The sequence below is a fragment of the Urocitellus parryii genome, chromosome 2 (assembly GCF_045843805.1).
Source record: "Urocitellus parryii isolate mUroPar1 chromosome 2, mUroPar1.hap1, whole genome shotgun sequence".
In the NCBI taxonomy this organism is placed as follows: domain Eukaryota; kingdom Metazoa; phylum Chordata; class Mammalia; order Rodentia; family Sciuridae; genus Urocitellus; species Urocitellus parryii.
The window spans coordinates 132019062-132039252 of NC_135532.1; the positions used below are offsets into that span (position 1 = coordinate 132019062).

The window sequence follows — 20191 nt, forward strand, 5'->3', positions numbered from 1 at the left end:
GCACAAAAACTCTGTGTATGGAGCTTTTTTTTCCAGTTGGAAGAGCAATGATCCCAAGAGGGTCATGTAACTTCCCAAGGTGTGGCTCTGCACAGGGGTGCTATCACAAAAATCATGTGGCAGAACAGGGTAAATAAAAACTAACCTTTCCAGTTAGAGCACTAAAAAGGGAGGTTGTGAACTAGAAAGTAGTTGAGAGATCATGGAGAAGGAGAGGCTCAGGAAAGCAATCCCATAAAGTTGTTTATAATCCTCTGGCTCAGTCCCAAATTATCCATGTGCATGGATTTAATTCTAAAACAGCATACTGGAATTTGAGAACCAAACAGATCAACACTCAGACTGGCCACTAGGTGGCACATATATGGAAACACCTAAACAGTGCTATAAAAATTTTAAAAACAAAACTGACATAAAACCATACCCCCCCAGACATTGCTGGTGGTGCAAGTAATCTGGAAAGCACTATGGAAATTCCTTAGAAAACTTGGAATGGAACCACCATTTGACCCAGCTATCCCACTCCTTCGTCTATACCCAAAGGACTTAAAATCAGCATACTATAGCTGATAACACAGCCACGCCAATGTTTATAGTAGCTCAATTCATAGTAGTTAAATTGTGAAACCAACCTAGATTCCCTTCAATAGATGAATGGATAAAGAAACTATTTTATAAATATATATATATATATATACACACACACACACACACACACAATGGAATATTACTCAGCAATAAAAGAAAATAAAATTTTGGCATTTGCAGGTAAATGGATGGAAGTGGAAAATATCATGCTAAGCGAAGCAAGCCAATCCCCCCAAAACCAAAGGCCAAATGTTCTCTCTGATAAGTGGATGCTGATCCATAATTGCGGGGAGTGTGGGGGAAAAATGGAGAAACTTTTGATTGGACCAAGGGGAGGGAGAAAAGGGTAGGGAGTGTGGGGGCAGAAAAGATGGTGGAATGAGATGGACATCATTATCCTAGGTTCATGTATGACTGCACATATGGTGCAACGCTACATCGTGTACAATCAGAGAAATAAAAAGTTGTACTGCAATTGTGTACAATGAATCAAAATGTATTCTGCTGTCATATATATATAATTTATATATATTTTTTTAAAAAACCCATACCCTGGAAGTCTGGTTAGAATTTTCTGCCTAAATCAAAATGAGTCAACCACTTACTAAAATAGAAATTACCACACTCCCCATAAGATTTAAAAGCTCATTGTCTTATAATATTAAACTTTTCTAAAATATAATAAAAAGTATTGGGCACAAAAAGAACCAGAAAATTCTCAACTATCATGGAAAAAATAACCAACAGATGTCAACAGGAAAATGACATGGAGGTTGGTATTATCTAGTTTAATCCCTTCTCAGGTATTATAAAAATACTGCAATAAGTAAGGTTGAACACTCTTAAAACAAAGAGAAAGGAAGAAAGTTTCCTCAAAGAAATTGAAGATATAAATTGAACCAAACAGAAACTTTCAAAATGAAAAATACAATTTCCACAAAAACATGAAAAAAAAAGCAAATCTCATTGAATAGGCTCAGTACCAAAATAGAGAGAACAGAGGAATGAAGCAGTAAACCTGAAGATAGCTAAAAATAAATAATCTAATCTGAACAAGAGAGAAAAGATTGGGGGAAAAAAGAAACAGAGATTCACAACCGTGAGACATTACCAAAAAAAGCACTTTTTGTGTCACTGGAAACATAGAAGAAGAGAAAATTACCAAAGGGGGGAAAAAAGTCTCAAGAAACAATGGTAAGAATTTCTCAAATGTGGCTAAAGACATACAACTACAGATTCAAGAAGCTCAGAGTTCCCCCCAAAAGGATAAACCCAAATAATATAACCAAACTACTGAAAACTAAAAATAATGGGGAAAATACTGAAAGCACTCACAAGAAAAATTACACATTATTTAGAGGTAAATAACAATTCAAGTGACAAAAAATTCGCATCAGAAACCATGGAGTCCAGAATGAAATAGAACAACTACTTTAACTAGAATGTAAAGACCTCCTACTGAGGATGTGGAGAAAAGGGAACATTTACACTGTTCATGGGACTGTAAGTTATGGACATGACTGTAAGTTATGATGTTATCGACATTAGTATGGAGATTCCTCAAAAGACGAGACATGGAACCATCATGTGTCCCAGCTCCACCACTCCTTGGTATTTAACCTAAAGAATTGAAATCATCATACTATAGAGATACATGCATGCCCATGTTTATAGCAGCACAATTTACAATAGCCAAACTATGGAACCAGCCTAGGTTTCTATCAACAGATGAATGGATAAAGAAAATGTGGCATACAGACCCAATGGAATTTTATTCCGTCATAAAGAGATAAAATTATATCATTTGCTGGAAAGTGGATAAACTTGAGATCATTATGTGGAGTGAAAAAAGCCAAACTCAGAAGGTCAAGGGTCATATGTTTTCTCTCATATGTGAAAGCTAGAGAGGAAAAAGGGAAAGAAAGGTGAGGGAGTGGGGATCTCATGAAAATCAAAGGGAGATCAGTAGAGGAAAGGGACTACGGGGCAGGAAGAGGGGAAGAAGGGGGGATGTGCTGGGGGGATGTGCTGGGGGCAACACTGGCTAAATTATATTGTCATATTGTGTATATGTACAAACATGTAAAAACAAATCCCATCATGTACAACTATAATATGCCAATAAAAAAAGTGAAAAGAAAAAAATATGAATACTGATAATGAGATAATCTAAAAACATCAAAGCCCAAAACAATTTTTAAAACATAAACACAACACACACACACACACATACACACACACACACACACACACAAATTCTCCTTCTACTGGCTAAGAAGACAAGCAAACTAACTTTAAAAAGAGGAAAAACAATGTGGCTTTGATTCTCAGTACTACAGAAAAAGAAGAAGGAGAAGAAAAAGATTTGAACCCAGATTTCCAAAAAAGTTTAACAAATATCCAAAAGTCACCATGTCCACCATGAAGAGATGTTGCTGATATAAATTACAACCCCAGTGAAATATTATTGCATACTCTTTGGAATAATGACTGACAATAGCAAGAATTTTCTTCTCATTTTATGAGGTAAGTTACTGTGTTTTATTTCAAAGGGTATGTTGTAATAAGATGTTACCCTAGTACAGTTATGAAAAAGAAATAACACCCTGATTCATTCTCTTGTTGAAAGAGAAAGCAGTCAGTGTCCCATCTCTTTAGATGTTTAAATGAGTATCTATATTTTAGTGTTGAGAACATTCAGAAAAAATATTGCTTTTTGCATAAAGCATGAAAATGTGAGTTTAATGGAAAAATTATTTTCACTCTCTCAACCTTGCCAAACTCTATAAAATATTTTTAAAACAACTATAGCACTACATTAAACTTGAATGTATTCTGTAAGTGTTTAGGAAATAGCCAACCAAAGAAAACTTGTAAGTGTGCAACTCTTCTGATCATTGAAAAGACAAAATTTACCAAGGACATAAAGACTAGGGTTAGGCTCCTCTGCAGACAAGGGCATAATGACCATCACCTGCCTTATCCATTGACTCTAGATAGACGAGTCTCAACCAAAAGAACACTCCCAACCCCATGCATACCTCCTCCTGCCTCAACTATGAGACATTTGGCAATGTCTCAAGACATCTTGGTTGTCACAACTGGGAGCTTGCTACTGACATTTAGTAGGTAGAAGGCAGGGATGCTGCTAAACATCCTACTATGCATAGGATGGCCCCACAACAAAGAATTATGTAGCCAAAATGTTAACAGTGCCAAGTCTGGGAAAGCAGGCCCTAGGATTACAGATTTTCACATAACTGTAGTAAAATATTGTAAATGGCTCACATTCCTATTACTTTCCTGTCCCCAAAATCTAGAATTGAAAGGAAATAAATTGTGATGACATGTTCACACTTCTTATCTAAGGTACCATTTGGAAGGAAATAGACTAGAGATAACTGAGGGGCATTTCAGGCAACTAAGTTCTTAAAAGGAAAACATATTCTAGAGATTCTCATTTCCACGGGAGCCAACGTGGGAACCTGTGATGGGTTTTAATGGTCCAGGGAAACTGGTAATTATAACTGAAGTCAAGACTACAAAGCCTATACCAACTCCAAGAGTAAAATTTCCTACGTTCTAATGAGTTTTCGATATGAGACTTCTAGTGGCTTTAATAAGCAATATTCCTCTCATAGACATTTTTAAAGACGGTCAGAAAGTGGAGATCTGATTAAACTTCCAGAAGAGCTGGCCAGGCCGAGTCATTACAGTGGACAGTCCAACACTAATGGAGTAAATAGAATAATTTCAACACAAAGGAACAATCCAAAAGAAACATGGACCTGGTGACAGATACGCTAAGGTAAGTGAAGAAAACTGGTTCCCATTACCTCTACAACCATATTTGCATTGCACTGATTATTTGCATATAATCTTTGCTAGAATGATTATTTGGGCATCTGCTTCCAAATGGAAAGACAAAAACAAAATTATTCAAGCTAAATATTTTAAGCTTATATCTGAAGGTCAAAAATTTTTAAAAGACCTTTCATTGGAGGATATTAGTTAATTAGTTGAGACTTTGGCCAAACCATCTGTGGGTACTACTGGCTTTCAAAATATGCAATTCTTGAATAGCATTTATGGTCTTGTGTATTTCTAAACATAGAAACCTCCTTCTCATGGAAAAATACTAACCACCAATCTGTGATAAAAATTTCTTCTTTCGCCTCTTCCATTGCATTTGCCACATCTTCGAAATATCCTTTGGCATTAACATACCTGAAAGACAAGTTTTTGTCCCATTTTTGGCATTACACAACAAGACAATATGATAAAGTAAAACAAGATGCACTGCCTAGATTCTCTACCTCACCACCAGCTTATTTTGTGTAAATGGGAAATGAGGAGTAAAAATACAACACTCTTAGCCAGGTGTGGTGGTGCATGCCTATAATCCCAGTGGCTTGGTATGCTGAGGCAGGATGATCGTTGAGTTCAAAGTTAGCCTCAGCAAAAAAGAGGTGCTAAGGAACTCAATGGGACCCTTTCTCTAAATAAAATACAAAACAGGGCTGGGGATGTGGCTCGATGGCCGAGTGCCCCTGAGTTCAAAACCCGCCCCTGCAACTGGAAGGGCAATGAGTAGATACACCCAATTGACCTGTCTCCTCTCTGCTTAAAGAGCAACAGATTAATTGAGCTTCATTATCATATGGGTTTGGTGAATTATCCTGTCCAACACCCACATGGTTTTCCTGAGAAACCTAAAAACTGACCGGAATTCAATCCATGAATAGAAATTAGAGTAACCATGACTTTATTTAAAAGAAATCTCTGTTAAGTAAATGCTTTTTCCTAAATTATGTTTAATGACTTAAATAAACCTTCCATTTCCATCACTAAGAAAATGTATGAAGTTAGTTTTAAAAATCAAACTTATAAATCTAATGCTAGTTAACTACACTGAAAAAACTTCAAAACCGGGAAGCTAAACTATGATCAGGTAGTCTTACAAGGGCCTTAGCAAGAAAGAATTTCGTAAAATATAATTTATAATTTCTGTTTACAGTTTAGAGGCCTTGCCATAGGATATGAATCAGAACTGAGGGAGTTTAGAAACTTGACTCCAGGTGAATTTAGATCACTATAAGATTAGATGCTGTGAATACCTTGGAAGCCCAGGAGCAAAAATATCTTACCATTTAGCTAAAGTGTTGTCCTGGACAGCAGCATATGACCCAAATCGGTGATCTTTGAGAAAGTTGGTGCCGTGTTTCTGGATGAATTCTTCTATAGCTCCTCCCCACCACCGAGCATGTCTGTAGCTGTTGCATTTTAAAATAAGCGTCCTTTCAAGAAAAGCAAAATGTGGGAAAGAATGATCACTCTTGTGTTCTACACACTTAAAGATTAAACACTCCATGTTTTATCTGGTACTGTAGCAAACATGAATGGAAACATTTAGACAGAGAACATTAAAAAACGGGCTTCTAAAAAATTTTGGTACAATTTTCAAAGTACTTATTCACTCATTCACTCTCGCAAACATGTATTTTGCAAAATTCTACTTACAATAGATCCATAATTGTGCTAGGCTATGAAGAGGGTCATGAAAGAAGTGCCAAGTGAGTCCCTACTTCTAAGTGTCAGAGAACTGCTGGTCCCTCTAGAGGGCATTTCCCTTTGTTACTGCCCAGTGTCCACTTCCTTAGGTTCTGGAAATACCATCCTAATTGCACTTGAGGAGAGTCATTCCTTCTCTTCTTTAAGTCCAAAGCTAAGCAAAATGGCATATTTCACTTCCTGATCCCTGAAACGGGTTTGGGCATGAAAGCATTAGTCAATTCCACCCAGTAAGAAGAAACCTGAGGACTTGCTCAGAAATGCCAGGAAGATACCCATTCCCGTTGGATTTGGTGTGAGCCTGGGAGGCAGCTATCTTGCCACCATGAGGAGACCAGTCTGAGAATGCAGCAGATCCACAGATGAGAGAGTGGAGAAAAGAAGGGAAAATGTGTCAATGACATAGTCTGAGTTTCAGAATCAGCCCTGCCTAACTTGGCTGATGACTTCTCTCTGGTATAAGCCACTTTGCACTGGATTTTTCTGTCACAATGACTGAACTCTTCTAAGTGGTTACAGATTTATAACTGCTGAAAACAAATTCAGATTAGGTTACAGAAAGGTTTTTTTTCAATGCCAAGTGTTAGAACAGGGGACCCTTACCAAGAGGTAAGTATATGAGTTATCCGAATTTGAAGTTCAAAGACAAACAAGATATGGGAGCCAGCCATTTCTCTGTCATTGAAGCAGAAATCCAGCAACACACTGATACAACAAGAGGACTGTGAGTGAGGAGCATAAGTTTTCTCTTTGGGGTATTTTTTTTTTGGGGGGGGGGGGGGTTCATGAGAAGCCAGGAAGGTGCTATTTATGGGCTCTAAAATAATTATTCAAAAGATTAGGGATGTATAAACGGCTCCCCTCCATTTGTCAGCCACTGGCCTTCAGAGTGGCGGATGCTGCTAGGGTGCAGACAGGGAAGGCGACTCGAGGAGTGATGGAGCTGGGAGGAGGGAAACAGCTCCATCAGGAGTGGCAAAGGAGCCACAGTGAGCTGCTGGGGGCAGGGCAGGGCAGGGGGGCAGGGCAGGAAAGGTGCCTGGGCTTAGTCTATCACTCAGCTACTGCTGCATGGGCTGAAATGCCTCTGAAAACCTACTAAGGGAAAAGATGCTGTGGGAGAGGTAAGTGACAGACAGAGGCCTTGTCATAGGATACGGATCAGAGCTGCAGGGTCAAGGGGAGGAAGGAAGACAGCAAGCATTAGGTGGTGAGAAAGCAGAGTGTGGGCAGGGTGGCCAAGGGAACTGCCTCCACAGAACCGTGAAAGCTGTCCCCAGGAGGGGTTGACAATACAGGCAGAGATCAAGGGCCTGAGATCCTAAGTGGAAGAACCTGGGGGTATTTGACAAAATGAGCACAGACACCAGGCAGGAGGCCAGGGAAATCCGGATTTGAATGAATTCCTTTGGCAATGGTGCCTGAGTAAGTCAGGTGGGAAATGAAGATGAGGAAGCTAATAAAGTAGCTGTTGCAGCGACCAATCAGAACTGTAGCCTAACTTCTGGAAAGTCATGGAAAAGAGGAACACAGTGCCAGGAGGAAGGGTGAAGGCAGCACCACAGCATTTTCAACAATCCTGAATATTCCCTTCTCAGAGACTAACAGGAAGGGCAGAGTCTTTATACACACACAGACACACACACACACACACACACACACACACACACGCACGCATAAATGTACATTTGTGCACGTATCTATTGGTACTTGTACAAAGAGAGAAAGAAATGTAATATATTTATATACATGAGGGTGAACTATACAAAGGCAAATGTGTATATGTGTGTGCATATGTGCCAATATTCATGTATATGCACATACATACGTATATCTGGGTATCAATCACTTATTCAGGGTATAATTACAATCTTCCAGAAAGAAACACACATATCTGCACACATGTACTCACTAACAACAATCTATAATAAGCACTTAACTGAAGTATTTTTTCAAGTTATCTTTTCTTAAAAACTGTAAACAGAATTTTTATGAATGAAATCCCTTTTTACATGTTTTACTAACTATAGTGATTCATACAGTAAAACTTTTTTTTTTAAGTGTAAGCTATCACTCTTATTTGGTAATTGGTGAATTAGCTTAGAAGTAAATTTTGTTAAAATAGGCATATATCTACCCCTAGCATCACTTATTCTGACTCTTACATGAATGATAAGGGGAGGGGAAGGAAGAATAGAAGTACTCAGAATAGATGAAGGGAAGGGTGTGAGGATGGGAATAGGAAAGACAGAATGAATCAGATGTTACTATCCTATGTGCATATATGATGACACACCAATGTGATTCTACATTACATATAACCAGAAGAATGAGAAAGTATATTCCATATATGTATAATATGTCAAAATACATTCTACTATCATGTGTAACTAATTAGAACAAATAAAAAATTTAATAAAGTTCATATGAAGAAAAAAATAATTTCATTTACTTCACATTGAGGATGAGTTCTAAATAACACATTTTCTAAAATTTTTATTTTTTACATTTTCTTGAGAGAAAAATTTGGCTTTGAGAGTTTTTTAATTTTTAAAATTTTTTTTTTAATTTTTGAACTTTTGGGCTGGGGATGTGGCTCAAGCGGTAGAGTGCTCGTCTGGCATGCATGTGGCCCAGGTTCGATCCTCAACACCACATACAAAGATGTTGTGTCCCCCGAAAACTAAATAATAAATATTAAAAATTCTCAGAAAAAAATAACAAAATAAATTTTTGAACTTTCTACCTTGAAAGATTATCAATTCGAAGTCCATATTTTGTTTCTGTCTCTTTCTTCCCCACCTTGATTCTGAATTCTTTATCTACCAGCAGGACGAAGGCAATAGCTCCGCTGTCTGGCTTCATATACAGCAGGAAGGAGTCTTTCACTATTAACCACCTGTATGAAGGGAACAAGAACTTCAAAATTGTGTCGAATGACTGAAACAAAAAGCATAAATTATTATGACGAGTCTTAAGTATAAGATACTCTAAAAACTGTAGATAAAAATGTAGTTTTTTAGGTACTCTAAAAACTGTAGATGAGACTCTACTGATTCATAAAGTAAAACTTTTTTTTAAGTGTAAGCCATCACTTTTATTTGTTAATTGGTGAATTAGCTTCGTAGTAAATTTTATTAAATTTACTACTCCATGGGACAGGGGCATTTCTCCAAAGTATTTCCATTCAATTCAATATATACTGAACAGCTTCACAATGGAAAAGTAAAGAGTTAAGCTGAGAATAAGGGTAGATGGGGAAACAGCACCAAGATAAATCAAGACATAGACGTGTGTTCTCGGAGGACCTTACTAGGTTCATGGGGGCTACAAACTGTGATCATTCTAAGCCAAATGGGATAGGGACTAGAAGGGAAAAGCAAAAGGGATGAGTTCAAAGAGGAGGAGTCCTCTGCCTGGCTGTGAAGAGCTGGTGTCTGCGTGAGGTCTGGAAGGGTCCCAACGGTAACATCCCAAAGAGGGTCCAGGTGCACCCTACCCCCATGCAGAGGGAAGAGGCAGCCACGTGTAAGGAAAGAGTGGGGAAAACAGGCAAAGGCCACATCAAGGGGGGTCAGCTCATGTAGCAGAGAGATGCCACACAAAAGTGGATCTGAGCTTCCTGTTGGATGAATAAACTGAAAAAATAAAGGAGTCTCACCCAAACTTTGAGTGTTTCTCACTGAGGAATCTAACATAAGACAACCAAACAATTTAAGGGTCATATTCTCCAGAACGATCTTCAGCAAATGCAGCCATTATACATTTTAGAAGAAATGTAAACACCAAGGCCCTGATATCGAAGGTGACTCAGGGATTCTGGAAGGACTGAGTCCAGACACGTAGCTGCCTGCTGATAAAATCTGGTTAAGGCTAAGAGAGTAGACAGAGTGTGCATATTTGTGAAAGCTCCTCCTTGTGTTTGGCTTGTGATGCAAGCTAGAGTGCAGACATGTGACACAGGCCCAGCTGTCTGGCATTGGCATGCTATGGGGCTGACCAGGAAGCAGTCACAGGCTTTGGAAACCACAGCTGATGATCTGAGAACATCAAATGTCCTAGACTTGTGTCTTTGCCTGCCTGAAAGTCAAGGGTATCTAATTGACATCCGAGCCAACTCCAGCCAGAACTCCACACCAGGGACAGCAGGGTGGCATGACAGTGGGATGGTCCACATCCAGATGCCACAAGTTCCAGCCATTAACAGTCAAAAACAAATCTGAGAAAGTCTCTCAAGAGCACAAGCTTGGGGCATAACCACCAGGGTCAAGGGCTGCAAAACACTCCTGCAGGGAGAGGTCACCAGGTGCCACTGTGTGGGTGTGCCCTGCTTAGAGGTGCTGGTGCAGGCTGTATCTTCCTGCAGGAATGGGGCGGTTTTCTCTAATTCACAGAGACCCTGCACAGATGCAGCCCTGTTTAACAACAGAAATGAGATGGCTGTGTTTTGCCAAGGCCCTGCTCAACTCCAGTGGGTGAGTGGCATCCTGTATAAGCAGTGCCTCCCCTACTCTTCCAAGTTGAGATAGCCTGGAGATATGGAACTGTGGAGCACTGACAGCTGGATTTTGAAAACTGAATGCCATGGTTTCTGTTGACAGTGATGAGTTATTCTCAACTGTCATCAGATGGGGTAAATTGCCTTTATTTAAAGTTCTTAATTATGTTCTTCATTGAAACTCCTCTGATTTCTCTTCCTCCCTTCCTTCCTTCTTCCTTCCTTTCTTGTCAATAGATTTTTTTTCTTTAATAGAAGAATGTACATCAAGAAGTCTTCAGGCAAGGCAACCATCCTAACTAAATAGTGGTTGCGTGAACAGTTCCCAGAGAATGAATAAGACAATTTAAATTTTGTCACTGTCTAAAATATTAATTCTTGGTATAGTTTACAGTCTACCAGTGTAAATGTTTAATTCATTTTTTAACATCTATACATCTCTTGAGACATAATTTGAGATGAGAAATTTAATATGGAATCTACTATAAGGTACAGATAATTTGCTCAATAAATGAGCTCTATGATAAGATGTTTCATACTGTGGAGGAAAAAAATGCTTTCTCTGTTGCTCTTGTTTTTTTTTTTTTTTCTTGTCCCTGAGACATGGTCATTTTGTGATCTGATTGAAAGTTTAACTGCCTTGTTTGCTTTATTTTGGTTTGTTGCTATAGAATAATTAAGAAAGTGATCCAGCCAGGCACAGTGGTACACACCTGTAATCCCAATGGCTTGGGAGGCTGAGGCAGGAGGATCATGAGTTCAAAGCCAGCCTCAGCAATTTAGGAGTCTCTAAGCAACTCAGACCCTGTCTCTACATAAAATATATGTTTTTAAAAAAGGGGGGCTTGGGATGTGGCTCAGTGGTTAAGAACCTCTGAGTTGAATATCTAGTACAAAAAAAAAAAACTGATCCCAAATGCTTTCTGTGGATACATAAGAAAATAATTAAAAAGTTAAAAATGAATGTCACCTTTAAAAGTAACTCCCCTGCTTTAGACACCAATACAATAGACTTCTACTGTGAGAAACTTTTTCAAACTAATTTTGTCAGCTACTCTTTATCATCCATATATGATGTCTGATATTTTAAATCCCTCGAATACGGCTCAGGAAATATTAATATGGAACCAAGGCTTTAATCTTCACAGAAAGATTTACACAATTTAAAATGATGACACATTTCATTCCAGGGAGGATCATATCTTTTTTAGATTGTCCTGGTTGAAACATGATTTAATCTAAAGTTAAAAAAGGAGGGGGGGCACCCACATTTCATATATATAACAAAATCCCTCCCTATCTGGTGGCTGCTGCTTCTTATAAAGGTCATAACTCAAATTCAACTCCTCGGGAGACTTTCCTTGACTCCAGCAGCTAAAGTCACCCATTCTAATCCCCAAATCCTTCACTAAATTTAAATCACTTACTTGGCTCCTTGACGTCATCACTGCCTACTTTTTCCTCACACAGAGCCCCATGAGGGTGGCACCTTGGTTCCACAGTAGCTAGAACACCACCGCCTGGTATACATGAGGCCCTCCATAAGTGACTGCAGGAAGCTGACCAAGGCCTTCCATTCCTTAAGTAGTTGCCTGAGGTTGGTTTGCCTGAGAAGTGAGCTCTAAGGATATGTGTAGAGTAGCTTATGAGAGAGGTGGCACCAGGAAGCACCAGTAGGGTAGGACAGGCAGACCAGCCAGGAAGGGAGCCCGCAAGGTGTGTTGTCATGCAATTTATCATGGGCAATCGGGCTCTGAGCCTGCCTGGCAGCTCTGGAAGACAGCATAGGGCAGCAGATAATCATCTCAACTGAGGGTGGGGAACTGATAGGAGTCGGGAGCAATCGAGGGAGCTGCTTGCACTTACAGTTCACTCTGCACACAGGCAGGAGGGTTCTGGAGCCCGGAGTTTGGGGGCAAAGAATCATCAGTGCTTAACGCCCAAGCCGGCCTGCAACACCATGGTGACCATATAGCCGCTGACCATATAGCACCTGGATTACCAAAGCACAGCACTGCCAATAAGTGGTCACAAGGAATCCGCATGGGGCCACAGTGGGCTGGGAAAGTTTATCCAGGAGAGTTTATTTGAAAGCAAATTCTTTTGCCAGTGTATTATTTCCCTCTTTATTTTAGTAAAAATGTTTTTTATAACAAAAAAGTTTCTATTTTCTTCAGTGCAATCTTTCCTTGTAATCCTTTCCTTATAATTTTTTCCAGCCTTTCAAAGCTCAGAAAGTAAAAGCCCAACTTAATGATATTTTCTGTTGGTGTTGTTTTAAATAAATATGGTTGGAGGTAGGTCCCCATATTACTTATAGATATTTTGAATATGCACATAGACATACGGTAACTCTACATTTATCAACGTGAAGAACTTTGCAAAGTACTGCACTGCTTCACATTTCCATCAGCCATGTTTAAGGGTCCCAATTTCTCTACATCTTCATCGACATTTATTATGATCCATCTTTTTTCATTATAGTCACTGTATTTTATTGTGGATTGGATGTACATTTCTCTAATGACTAGAGATGGCCGAGCTTCTTTTCAGATAGTTATTTTGACCATTTATACCTCTTCTTTGGCGGATCAGTTTTGGAGTCTTATATCAATTGGATTTTCTTGCCTTTTAATTAAATGTATTGGGGTGCTGGCAATTGAACCCAGGGCCTCAGGCATGCCAGGTACATGATCCTCTACCATTGAACTCCACTCCCAGCCCCTCCACTGGGATTTTAGGCATAAAGTTTATATACTCTGCCTATTAGTCTAATTTTGAATAGGATTTTTGAAATGGATGTTGGAATTTGAATTTTAAAATATAATAAAATTTGTTCTGCCATGACTTTAAAAGAATTTATATAAAGGAGTATATAAATACTCCCCAAACACCCAGTTTTTTAATACAAACACACACACAAAACTCGTCAGTCCTACCTTTTTGACCATCGGTAGCAGGCTCTTCCCTGACCACAGCAATTCAAACCCGGTATTCTGTGTCCCCCAGATCGCTTCATGATCATACCTTCTCTGAAAGAGACATCAAATTAATCCACCATCTTCAAACCTGGCTTGTTCAGCTTCCCAACTTGGGACTAAATAAATGGTCTCATTCCTCACATGATTTTCTTCCCCACTCTTTCCTCCTTCACCCTCAGCGTGCTAAGTGTCACGCTGATAAGGCTGGGTACTCCAGCAGCTAGTCTTGAAAGCACCCCAGTCACATACACCTCTTTTGCATGTGGGGCTGTGCAGCTCTATTGTGCACAGTGCAGAAGATTAGGCTTGCTGGCTCCTGGCTCTCAATGCTACATGTTCCCTCCAGTCACTATGACAACCTAAAAAAGACTCCAAGCATTTCTTCTTGGTCCCACTGCTGAGACGTGGCATGGGGAGGGGTGTTCATCCACAGATTCCAGCACACTTCTGCGTCCCTCCACTCACAGTTACAACAATGGAGCCACGCCAAAGGAAGTAGAGCAAAGCCACTAGTTTTGGAAGTTGGTCTTATCTTGATTTTGAAAGATGTGACAAGAGGGGCTGGGGAGGTGGCTCAGAGGTAGAGTGCTTGCCTAGCATGCTCAAGGCCCTGGCTTTGATTCTCAATACCAAAAAAAAAGTGACAAGAGGAGCAATAACAATGTCTAAAAAACAAAAACAATTTTAAAACAATGACTGACAGGGCTCCTAACCAGAATTAAAACTTAAGCACTTTCTATGACCAAGAGCTAATATTGTGAAGGAGAATAATGATTTTTCAATAGCCATCAACATGAGTGACTGTAAACTTTTGTAAGTGATTGGAAAAGGACCTTTTTCGTCTGTTTGAGTGCCTTCTCCCACAGACCACCCTTGCTGTGGGTACTGAACACTCCCAATGCTGGGTTAGGAGGAAGCTGAGCTGTCAGCATATTAGGAAGATGGTGGAGCCATTGCTACCATCATCTACTGAAGGAGACGCTCTGCTTCTTACAGCAGGTCTCCTCAGTTGGTCTTAGTCTACTGGGGAAACAAGCTGGCGGTAAATCCAGGGGCACTCCATCACTGCTGCCACAATGAATGTCACTGCACATCAGCTTTTCACACTTCTCTCTAAGCATCCAATGCTGGAACTCACAGGCCCTTTGGTCCCAAATCGCGGATGAAAGACAGCTGGCTTATGTCAAGGAATTCTGTCTGGAAAGAAGTGAAAAAAAAAAAAAACACTTTAGAAAGTTAAAGAACGGGGGAGGGAGAAAGAAGGAGGGATGGCAAGGGAGAAAGGAAGGAAGGAAGGAAATTCATTTCTGTTTACAAAAACACATTATTGGGTACCGCTATGGGCAAATGCTGTTTGGTACACTCTAAAGACTAGAGAGATCGATAATGATGGTATTGAAGCACATAGCTAAAACACAACCATGAAGGATGATGTGGAGACCAAATGCTCAAGAAGGCCAAGGAAAGGGACTTCACTTCCAATATTGCTCTGTGTTCATTTTTGTTGTTGGAGGAGAAGGTTCTGTGGCATAGGGTGCACCCAATAATAAAAGAACATGTGAAGGCAGTGAGGTGGGGCCAGATGCAGGAACAGGAGGAAGTGAGGGATGAAGGGGAAGAGAACAGAAGGAGCAGGAAGGCAACAGGATGCACAGCTGTCCTTAGTGAACAAGGTGAAGAAGGGTAAGAGGAAATCATGGCATTGCATGTTACAGAGAAGTTAGGGAACATCAGGCCTAACAGGAAGAATTATTTTTGATGAGTCAAAAAGGAAGAGAATTTGAGGACCATCTTCATTGTAGAAATCAATAGATTAAAACCTATAAATATTGTAATAACAACAGCCACACCTAACATGTACTGAAGACTTATTATGTTTGGCAGTTTTCACATGTTACCTCAAACCCCTCTGAAGGTAGTTACTATTTTCCCATTGCACAGAAGAGGAAAACGAGCAGGGGTAAGCTAAGGTTTTTTGCAAAGAATCAGACAGTAAATATTTTGGGCTTTGAGGGCCATAAAGTCTCTGTTGCAACTGCTCAACTCTGCCATGGTAGTAGGAAAGCAGGTATAAGTCACACATAAATAAACGTGTGTGGCTGTGTTGAATAAAACTTTTTTATGTAATTATAAAATATAACTTCACATGTCACAAAGTTTTATTCTTTAAATTTTTTCAACCACTTAAAACACAAAATTCTATTATTAGCTCACAGAGCATAGAAAAACAGGCAGTGGGCTCTATTTGGCCCATGGGTTCTAGTTAGCCAACCCCTGGTTTAGGTAAATTGTCTAACATCCATAATTAGCAAAGGATAGAATTGGTACCAAGTGAGACCAAATTCATCATCCTCAAAACTAAACTGCAAAAGCAAAATGTCATTCAACCTTTATCTTGCTCAAATTAAGTACTTTGCATATTCTAGCTGGGTGAGAGCTACATGCAAACACAGACACAGAGAGTGAAAACCAAATTGATAGTATGTCATGCTTAACATGTGCAGAGGTTTTACAGTAATCCTTGAAACAACCAAAGTTAGAAATAGTGATATTCCCAATTTGCAGATTTGTTCTTTTTAAGCAGCCAACAGTAAGTCTAGATCTGCCAGTGGTCCTTAAACCATGCCAATAACAGCTTCCATAGAAAAAAATATTCTCCCAGCATCAATCAGGAAGTACAGAGAAGAGAGATTAGACATGGAACAAAGTTCTGTGGGAAGAACCAGGCAGGTTTCACATGAAAGCAGTTATAAAGTTACAGAATAGGGGGAGGGGAGAGCACACCTGTCTAATGTGATATCACAGAGGAAGTGGCACTTGATCTAGGTTTGTAACTGAGATTTACCAAATGAAATACATACTTTATATCTGTTTGGAAATGCTTAATATTAATATTATAAGAAAAAATTACAAATATTTTAGAATTATAAATTCTTGTGAGATTCAATTAAATGTTTGTATTTCTTTCTTTTCTTGGGTTATTTGAAGAAAGTACATTTTTAAAATTAAAAAGGATTTACCTATCAGATTTAGTTATTGATTTTTTTCACAGTATACAGATATTAGATGACAACTGAAAAATATGTTCAGAGTTTAATGAAAATTCAATAAATCTATGCATAAGTTGTAAAGACAAATTAAAAGCATTTAAATAACTTTTAAAAATCCCAAGTTAAACATATCTTCACATAATACTTTTTAAATAAGAATTTTAAAAGCCAAAGTCTTTAAATTTCATTTCTTATATAAAACCCAGGGATTCAGCACCATACATTTTTTATCTGATTTGTGAAAATACTTTCTAATTGAAAAATGTAGTAACCTATGTGGTTATTAGAAATGACATTCAGACTGTCAACCATAGAATGCAAAATATTTTAAGACCCTAAGACATAACTTCTCATTTTATCTCTAGGATGATGCGAATCCTATTTTATATTTGAAGAAACTACTATAGATGTGTAAACTAACTTATGCATTTAGAACTGAATGGAAGAATAAGAACTAAAGACAAAAATCAAGGAAGCCACTTGTCTAATTTCTAGATATTCTTATTTATATAGCTCTTATCATTTAATAATTGACAACAGAAATATCTGAAAATAATTCATAACTTTAGAACATAACAAAATTGCTAAATGTGAGGAATTTCATCTAAATAAAAATATGCATTATAATGTAGAAAATTTTAATTGTACATTACTATGAAATTTAATTTATCTTAATGGCTTATTAAAGTTTGACTAACGGGAGATTTCAAAGAGAAATCAGCACTATTATAGAGAAAAGAAAAAAACTATTGGCAATAATGGTCAAATACAGATTTTTCAAATTGAAAGTAAATGTGTTATCACCAATTTCTAGGGAAACCAAATGAACAAAATGTGCAATTTTACAAAGATTATGTTGTGCAAACCTTTCAGTGCATCTTCAGTGATAAGAATTCCATTCTCCATTTGGGCATATGATTCTCAGGTAAAAGAATTTAAAGATCATTTGAACCTAACAATATCCCATGGGATTTACTGTGCAAAGTACCAATGGGTATCTTTTTGTTTTTGTTTTGGAGAAGGAGTTGTGAAAAATTCAATTAAATAATGTTCTTAGCAATAGGTTGTCTCAAGTTGAAAATTCCAATGTGACTTACCAATTGGATACTTGAAAGGTTAGAAAAACGTGCTGCAGGAATTTTTGTGCCAAGAGGCAAGCAACCAAACCTAAGGGTAACACGGGCCCTAGAAATAACCTGGCAATCACCCTGTCCTTTCCATCTATCTTTGAAGGATAAGGGGATGATGACTTTCAGAGGCCCCTTCCATTCCTCAGGTAGCCAAAAATTTAAGTGTGTGGGCAAATGGGAAATTCTCAGACACAGGAAGATGAGAGGGTTGGGAAAAGCAATCCTCTGGTGATGGAGAAGGGGAGGCCCAGGTACTCTAGGGATGGCTGTCTTCCAAATAAAACAGTTAACAGAGGTACAGGGTACTAAGGAGACATCTCATCAACATAGGAATGCTAAGGTTGGACTAAGGTCTGCATCCTTCTGAGATTCCATCAGGAGAAAGAAAGCACCTCCCTTAATCTGCAAATGCAGGCATTTGATTCAGTACAGCTCTTCTCTGTTGAAATGGATGCCCTGTGTGCATCTTATTCCCTACCTATTCTTCCATTCAAGTTAAAGTTATTCATCCTATGAAGGAGGGAAGTGAACTCAATACTATTGATCTGTGGGAGGTTCCAAGCAAGATTTCAAACTAATCACTATGTTGGAGATAAGGCATCTGAGTTACAGAAGTGAAATGATTTACTTCAAGTTAGGATTAAGATAAGATCCTATCAGTTTAGGGACTTCTCTTAGAAAACAGTGCATTTTGTTTCACACATAGATTTTAATCTTAGGTAAGAAAAATAAATAAATTTATTGTTCCTTATTCCTCTTCCTTTCAATTCCCTGGAAGATAAGCATTTTCCAGTAACTATTTAAAGTGCCCTGTTAGTGGGCACTGACTCAGTTTCAGAACACAAGAGGAATTCTTACATGAGTTCTTGTTATTGTACAACTCAGGTACGGAGCGCTACTTCTTTCACAAATTTATGTCAAGTAAGAAAGTAAAATACAGGTGCGCCCACATTACATTCAGGAAACTGACTGAATTACCAATAATCTCTGATGGAACTGTGATGCAGAATCAGCTAGAACACTGGGATGTCCTGTTTGTCCCAACCACAAGGAGGAAAAAAGGAAATAAAAAAAAGTCTTCATAATCCTGGAAGAGTTTGTTGTCTGAGTGCCTACCCAACCAATGACTTAATAAAAGGAAAAAGAAAAAACTCTCCATGTCTAATTTCAAAATCCATTTGAGAAAACTGAACAGTCACTGCTTTGAAGCCTAAACACAGTTCTTTCTGGTAAATCCTATTACACAAATCCCACAATAATCTTTCTCCACTTTTTAAAGTAGTTCAACTTTACCAAGACATTTTAAAGTTGGCAATAGCATTTTAGTCTATCTCTCAAACTCTCCAGATAAGAATCACCCAAATTATTTGTCAAAAGCATAGATTCCAAATATAGATCTGGACCATTCTAGAGTTAATGAGGATGTATCCTATCTAGTTCCTTGATCTATGATCCATGATGCTATCAGTTTAAGGACCTGTATTAACTTTAAATAGACTCATTTTATACTCTTAAAGTATAAACTTATTATATGTGCATATATAAAAATGATTTGTAATATGCTTTTTGCAGATGGGTTTTTTTTAAATTTCTCATAATTACCAAGGGAAACACATAGATGCCAATCTAATTTTATGAATGTGATGTGGAGACCTGTGAATCTAGTCTTTAGACCAGATTAAATTTAATATGAAAGGAAAATAAGGTTAGAGAATTAATGTATATCAAATTGTATCTAATGCTTGAATAATTTTGGAGAATTCAGCTGTTGGAGGGAATAATCTTAGTAATATGAGATCCCCTCACTTTTGATGGGGATAATATATTTATCAAGTTACTAACTAGGTTTTCTTCTCCAAAGGAAATATTTATAAGGCACCCTGGGATATCTAAACACAATATAGATTAACTTTGAAAAGATTTTTATGACTGGAAAAGTAATTTAAATGAACACTTAAAAAATGTAAACATTTTTTAGTCGACATCAGAATCCAAAATGTAATAATGCACATGGAAAGAAAAGAATGAACTCACCAAGTACTGTCCTAAAACCAAAATAAATAGTACAAGTAAAGTCATAGGCAGGCAGAAAAGTAAGAAAAATGGAAGATTATTGACACAGGTATTAGTATACATTTAAATAATTCTGCATTAAAGAAAACAGCACATCTGATTTCACAAACTGTAACAGAGGGCAATGTTTTTAGTAACAACAGCAGAGTTTCCTTATCTGTGATGTTATTTCAATCTTATATGATTCTAAATCCTAGAAAAGACCTGACCCCTCCCATCACCCTACTCTGGAGATCCTCTGATGGAACCCAAACTGCTGACTTTCTTGAGAAAATGCTTCTCCAGGAAGACACAGAAGTT

The 20191-nt window shown here is 38.2% G+C and overlaps 1 protein-coding gene across 1 annotated transcript in view; it reads right to left on the minus strand.

Annotated features, from left to right (window-relative positions):
• Pld1 (phospholipase D1) overlaps nucleotides 1-20191 on the minus strand; it is a 200727-nt gene that overhangs the window by 91760 nt on the left and 88776 nt on the right. The window contains exons 7-11 of the mRNA XM_026395005.2: nucleotides 14777-14835; nucleotides 13597-13689; nucleotides 8906-9058; nucleotides 5736-5885; nucleotides 4732-4815 (exon numbers count right to left, since the gene is read on the minus strand). Of these exons, the coding sequence (XP_026250790.1) occupies nucleotides 4732-4815; nucleotides 5736-5885; nucleotides 8906-9058; nucleotides 13597-13689; nucleotides 14777-14835 (539 nt within the window). The remainder of the gene's footprint in view (nucleotides 1-4731; nucleotides 4816-5735; nucleotides 5886-8905; nucleotides 9059-13596; nucleotides 13690-14776; nucleotides 14836-20191) is intronic.